This window comes from Volvox carteri (genome assembly GCF_000143455.1).
Source record: "Volvox carteri f. nagariensis unplaced genomic scaffold VOLCAscaffold_23, whole genome shotgun sequence".
NCBI classification, from domain to species: Eukaryota; Viridiplantae; Chlorophyta; class Chlorophyceae; order Chlamydomonadales; family Volvocaceae; genus Volvox; species Volvox carteri.
The window spans coordinates 527268-533741 of record NW_003307566.1 but is presented as its reverse complement, the minus strand read 5'-3'; the positions used below and the strand labels follow the sequence as shown (position 1 = coordinate 533741).

At 58.9% G+C, this 6474-nt stretch overlaps 1 protein-coding gene across 1 annotated transcript in view; it reads left to right on the top strand.

The window, feature by feature from the left end:
• The window catches only part of VOLCADRAFT_61291 (uncharacterized protein), a gene marked incomplete at both ends in the record, with an annotated part of 19040 nt that overhangs the window by 10195 nt on the left and 2371 nt on the right, over positions 1 to 6474 (top strand). Inside the window, 11 exons of the mRNA XM_002951370.1 lie at positions 239 to 300; positions 404 to 707; positions 1048 to 1530; positions 1907 to 2128; positions 2417 to 2499; positions 2705 to 2815; positions 3123 to 3287; positions 3890 to 4010; positions 4619 to 4722; positions 5010 to 5159; positions 6066 to 6325. Of these exons, the coding sequence (XP_002951416.1) occupies positions 239 to 300; positions 404 to 707; positions 1048 to 1530; positions 1907 to 2128; positions 2417 to 2499; positions 2705 to 2815; positions 3123 to 3287; positions 3890 to 4010; positions 4619 to 4722; positions 5010 to 5159; positions 6066 to 6325 (2065 nt within the window). The remainder of the gene's footprint in view (positions 1 to 238; positions 301 to 403; positions 708 to 1047; positions 1531 to 1906; positions 2129 to 2416; positions 2500 to 2704; positions 2816 to 3122; positions 3288 to 3889; positions 4011 to 4618; positions 4723 to 5009; positions 5160 to 6065; positions 6326 to 6474) is intronic.

Here is a 6474-nt window from a genome sequence, read left to right as displayed (position 1 = left end):
CCCTTCCCCTTCTCGTCATGCCGCCGCCAGGCCTGCGGCAAACTTTATTCCAGCTTTTCATGTCAGCAGTTCTGTACTACTTTCCGCCTATAATCCTATTTTTTATGGCTTGGCATTACTGCTTTTCTTCCGCGCTTTTTTATTAGTCTTGGCGGCTAGGTAGGTATTTTTTTTCCGATATCATCTTCACTACGTCATCCCACGAGGTCGCCGCACTTCAAGAACGCCTCTTGGTCAGTTCTACGTCTGGTACACTCTTTTGCCCTGGCAGCAGCAGCTTCACTCGTTCACTCGTGGTTCGTCTTTCCCCCTCTTCTCGGCCCCCCCTTCCTTCCTTTTTTCACGAAACAAGTAACAAGACTGTTCTCCTCCCTCCCCCCACACGTTTAACCCCCTCTTTTAGGGCTTCACTCGAGACCAGATCACCACCGAACGCTACCTCAATCTCAGGTACCACGGAACCGACGTCGCAGTGATGACGGCGGAGCCGCCCGCCGCCGCCGCCGCCGCCGCCGGGGAGGAGGACGCAGCCGACGGCGCCCAGCAGCGCGGCCCAGCGCCGTACGCCGCCGCCTTCGCCGCCGCCTACCGCCGGGAGTTCGGGTTCGTACTGGATCGAGATGTGTGGGTGGATGACGTACGAGTACGAGCGATTGGACGAGCACGGCCGCTGCCGGACGACGCGGTGTCGGCGGTGGAGGAGCCAGGTGGGGGCCGTGTGACGGCCGCAGGTGCTGTTTCACCAATCTCTACTTCCCTTTTTTTAAGAGTGGCACTATCATATACACACACACGCACCCCGGTCCCTTTGAGGTTATGCGCTATACGTGATACTCGGCCTGTCACACTCACACTTCTGCGGTTCTCCGGACGTCATCATGTGATCCTTGATCGCCTCTTTTCTTCCTATCATCGCAACATTTCTGGATGCTTCTCCCATGCGGGGGGCCTAAAACCCTGAACTCCCCCTCCCCACGGGCCCCCCTCCCCTCGCCCGCGCGTGGTTCGTGGTTCGTCTTTCCCCCCCCCCGACCTCCTCCCCTTCAGGTCCTTTGCCGCCTCCCGCCACCACCACCTCCGCCTTCTTCGAGCCGGCCGGCCGCCAGCCTACCCCCGTCTACACGCTGGAGTCCCTCCAGCCTGGACATGCCGTACACGGCCCCGCGCTGCTCATTGACGCCATCTCCACCATCGTTGTCGAGCCCGGCTGGCGAGCCGTCGTAACGCCAGGGGGGCATAACGTCAGAATTGAGGCAGTGACGGCGGCGGTGGAGTCGCCACCGGCGACGGCGACGGCGGCGGCTGCTGTGGAGTGCGACCCCGTTCGCTTGGCCATCTTCAGTCACCGCTTTATGGGTATCGCGGAGCAGATGGGCCGCACCCTGCAGCGCACCAGCGTGTCGGTCAACATCAAGGAGAGGTTGGACTTCAGTTGTGCGCTGTTTGGGCCCGATGGCAGCCTGGTGGCGAATGCGCCCCACCTGCCCGTACACCTGGGGGCCATGTCGGAGGCAGTGCGGTTCCAGGTGTGTGTATGTGAGTGTGTGTGTGTGTGTGTGTATGTGTGTGTATGTATGTGCGTGAACGTGTGTTTCGTGTGCGTTTGTGTATTTCTGCAGTACGTGTATGTAGAGGGCTGCCGGGTACGTATGTCGTAAATGTTGGGGTCACGTGTCTGGGTTCTTTTTTTTTAAGGCCTTCCCTTGCCTGCACATACACACATACACACACACACAACCCACACGCTCCCTCCTTCCTTCCCTTTCCTGCCGTCCTCCCCTCCCCCCTGCCTTTCCCTCCCCTCCCTTCTCCCCTCCCCCCACCGACACTTCACTCGTTCGTGGTTCGTCTTTGCCCCACCGACACGCAAAAAAGGTGCGGTACTACGGCCCCGATGGTCCCGGAGCAGAGGAGGGGCTGCAAGAGGGAGATGTGCTGCTATCTAACCACCCCCAACTGGCGGGGGGTAGCCACCTACCGGATATAACGGTCATAACGCCCGTGTTCAGCGCTGTAGCTGAGGAAGACGAGGAGGGAGGAGGTGGAGGTGGAGGAGGTCCGCGGCGGATTGTGTTTTTCGTGGCGTCTAGGGGCCACCATGCCGACATTGGCGGCATCTCCCCGGGGAGTGAGTGGGGGGCGGGGAGGGGAAAACACATCCACACGGGGAGCCCCACACTGAGGGGGCCTTCCGGGGGGGCTGACCTTCCTCCTCGGACATGGGGAGTTCGCCATTCGACACTAAAAACTAAAAATAAAAAACGTGCTGATCTGGAGTTGTTGACTTCGGACATTTTCCTCTCGTCTTTTCACTCGTTCGTGGTTCGTCTTTCCCCTCTCCCCCCAAACCGCCCCGACCTGGCTTGCTGGTCTTTTAAACGCCTCCTCCTCCCCTGCCCCTGCCCCTGCCCCCTAGGTATGCCGCCCACCAGCAAGCTGCTTGTGGAGGAGGGAGCGGCGGTGGTGAGCTTCAAGATTGTACGGAAAGGCGTGTTCCAGGTCGGTGTGTTTTGTTGCCTATTTTGGCACACCCCGACCCTGCCCTGTCTCACCCTCTCAGGGTTTGCTTCCCCCACCTACCCACCTACCTAATACAGACCTTTTTCTGTCTAGTCATTCTGTCTGGCCCTTTATATCAATCCGTCTATCTGTCCGTCTGTCCGTCTGTCTGTCTGTCTGTCTGTCTGTTTGTCAACCTGTTCAGGAGGAGGGCATCACGGAGTTGCTTCTAGCCCCGGGGAAACTAGCGGAACAGATCCCCCGCATCAGCGGCACTCGCAATCTGTCGGATAATCTCTCCGACCTCAAAGCGCAGGTAAGTATGTACGTATGTATGTGCATCTGTATGTGCATGTGCGTGTGCGTATGTGGTATGGCATCTGTGGGAGGCTGCTTATTTGCCTGTATTTATGTCTTTTTATGTGTGCGCTTTCATGTGTATCAAGGAAGGACGCGTCGCCGTACAACTCCTCATCCAGTTGCGTGCCATTGTGTGTTTTCCCCCCCCTTTCTGTTTCCCCCCTCAATACACCCGCACGCGGGCCCTCAGTATATTTCCCCCCCTTCCCCCACCAAACCCCAAAACCCCCCAAAACCCCAAACCCCTGCCCCCCCCTGTCCAGGTGGCGGCCAACACCCGGGGAATCCAGTTGGTGTGTGAGCTCATCAAGGAGTACGGCATGGGGGTGGTGTCGGCCTTCATGGGGCACATACAGAGGAACGCGGAGCTGTCCGTACGGGATATGCTCCGGCGCTTCAGTGAGAGACAGGTGATGACGGCAGGGGGGGTGGTAAGGGGGCGGGGGTAAGGGGGCGGGGGAAAAGCGGGGGGGTAAAGGGGGGGGTAAGGGTGGTGGTGGTGGTGGTGGTGGTAGGGCAGAAGTTGGGTGAAAGAGCTGTGGAAAGAAGAGAACGTTCTCAAAAGCCAGGTATACGGCAATAGTTTATATGTACGACAGGACCTTGGCCGGTTGAGCTGATCTGTCTTGAAGTCTTCATTTGGTACGACTACTTGCTTCTACACCTCATCATCACTTGTCCCTTGTTTCTTCCTCCTCCTCTCCTTTTTTCCCGGGCCCCAGGTCCCCCGAGTCCCCAAACCCGTACTTCCGTGACCCTCCCCCCCACCCGCCCTTCCTCCTTCTCCCCCCTTTATCCCCTTCCTTCCTTCTTTCTTTCCTTCCCCCCTTCCTTCCTTCCGTAGCACTGCCCCTTTTGCGGCGTTGTCACCGCCACTTGCTTCGTCGACAATTTCGTTATCTTCATCGTCATTATCAATTCAATCCTCTGGTTCCCAATTTTCCCCTTGGTTGCCTTTCTTACCCCTCACGAGCCCCCCCTGCCTCTCTCCTCCCCCCGTCCCCGTGTGTGTGTGTGTATTGCCGTTCAGGGTCTTCCCGAAGTGGGCACCGTACACGCACGCGACATCATGGATGACGGCAGCCCCATCGCGCTGTCTGTCACCATAGACCGGAGGGACGGCTCCGCAGTGTTCGATTTCGAGGGCACTGGTGAGGTGGCAGTGGGTGGCAGTGGGTGGCAGTGGGTGGGTGGGTGTGCCTGTGAGCGTGTGTGTGTGTGTGTGGTGTGGGGATAGCCGTCCTTCCCGCTACTCCTGCCCACCATGGTGGGGTGGAGGTGAGGTGAGGTGGGGGTGGGGGTGGGGGTGGGGGTGGGGGTGGGGGTGGGGTGCATTGCCTGCTCAAAGCGCAGGCTGCATGGGCGGGACTGTGCCGCGGCGCGTGCTGAGGTTGGTTGGTTGTTTGAGGGCCTTGCGCTCTCTTTTGGGGGCGGGGCAGCGCGTCCTCGGTCGAGCAGGAGGGGATAGAGGCCCCCCTCGCGCCCCTCTCCCCCCGCCACAAGGAGGAGGAGGAGATAGTGCCTCGGCGGTTGTTCCCGTTGGGGTATACGGTTAGAGGTGCCCCTGGCCAGTGTCAGGGCCCCGGATGGATAAGTAACAAATACATCCACACATCCGCACCCACCCACCCACCCACCCACAACCCTCCCACACACACACACACACATGCACACACACAGACACACACACACCTCCCACACACACCTCCCACACACACACACACGCACACACACACACACGCACACCCCGCGTCTCCAGGTCCCGAGGTGTATGCCAATCACAACGCCCCGCCCGCCGTCACCTTTTCGGCCATCATCTACTCGCTGAGGTGCATGGTGCAAAGCGATATACCCCTAAATCAGGTGTGTGTGTACGTGTGTAAAAATCATCCCCAAAGTCTCTTCTTCGTCTCCCCGAAGGGGGGTATGTAAGGGGGGGAAAGTCTAGCGGGACGAGGGGGAAAGGGGGTATACTGTCTGTCTGTCTGTCTGTCTGTCTGTCTCTGTCTGCGGGTCTGCCTGCCTACCTGGGCCCAGTTGTGGGGCTGCCGGGGTGCGTCTGCGGTGCCACTCCACTCATTCATCAGCGCAATGGGCGCCGCGGTAGGCACAGGCTGTAGGGTGTGTTGTTCATGTCCCCCCCTTTGCAGGGCTGTCTGGCGCCCATCACGGTGCGCATACCCCCGGGCAGCATCCTAAACCCCTCCGACACGGCCGCGGTGGTGGGGGGGAATGTGCTGACCAGTCAACGAGTGACGGATGTAGTGCTCAAGGCCTTTGAGGCGGCTGCGGCATCTCAGGTACATACATACATACGCCGCTGTGTATACATATGTCGCTGTGTATACATATAATATGTGTATGCATGTATGCATGTACACTGTATGTAAGGACAGCTTGGAATGTTTTAGTGGTGGGGTGCGGGAGGGGCAGTTGCGGCTGGGGGTGCCGAGGGGGCCACGCGTGGGTGGGGGTGGGGGTGATGGGGGTGGGGTGGTAGGGGGTGGGGGTGAGGGCTGGGCTCCAGGGGCAGTGGAGGGAACAGCTGTGGTAGGTATACACCCCCGCCTTTATGGAGTGGGAGCCATGAGCAGGCAGAAGCGAACTCGGATCCCCCACTTCCTTCCATCCCTCCCCTCCCTTTCCACTTTTACGTCAGCACTTTCTTTTCTCGCCGCCTTCACTACTTTTTCTACACCTACTAGTTTACGTTTTTTGGCTATAATATTTCTGGCGGCTTAGGTAGGTAGGATTTCCAACTTCTACGCCAATTCTTCATCCCGAGGTTACAGTCGTCATCCCGAGGTTACAGTCGTCACAGTCGCCACGGACGCCTTTCGGTCAGTTCTTTCGGTTGCTACTATCTTGCTCTGGCAGCAGCTTAAATCGCGTGTGGTTCGTCTTTCCCTCCCCTCCCTTCCCACCCCGATTCACCCCCGCCTCTTTTTTTGCGGTCTCCCTCCCTGCGAGCCCTCCGAGCCGTCCTCGCCCCGGCAGTTGACTAGTTTGCTTCTTGCATCATCCTCAATATCCTCAATATCCTCAATATCATCATCCACTCCTACCATCATCGTCGCCTTCTTCTTCTTCTTCTTCTTCTTCTTTATCTACGTCTTCTTCTTCTTCGTGCGATATATCCTTGAAAGGAATCTTCAGCAACACCCCTCCCCCCCCCCGCCCCGGTCCATGTACTCCCACACACACAGGGCTGCATGAACAACTTCACGTTCGGAGACGAGCAGATGGGCTACTACGAGACCATCGCCGGGGGGGCGGGGGCGGGTCCGGGCTGGGCGGGCCGCAGCGGGGTGCATACACACATGACCAACACACGGATCACTGACCCGGAGATCCTGGAGCGGCGGTACCCCGTGGTGCTGCACGCCTTCCGACTGCGGCCTGGCTCTGGGGGCCGGGGCTGCTGGCGGGGGGGTGACGGAGTGATTCGGCAGGTGGGGCCCCGGGGGTTCATTGCTGAGGGGCGGGAGAGAGGGGCAGTGGGAGGAGGTTGATGAGGGCGGTGATTGAAACGTGGGGAGATTCGGTATGTATGTATGTGTGTATGTATGTATGTGGGGTATTGTTTGCATGGCTGGTTACTGTGCAGGAGGCATA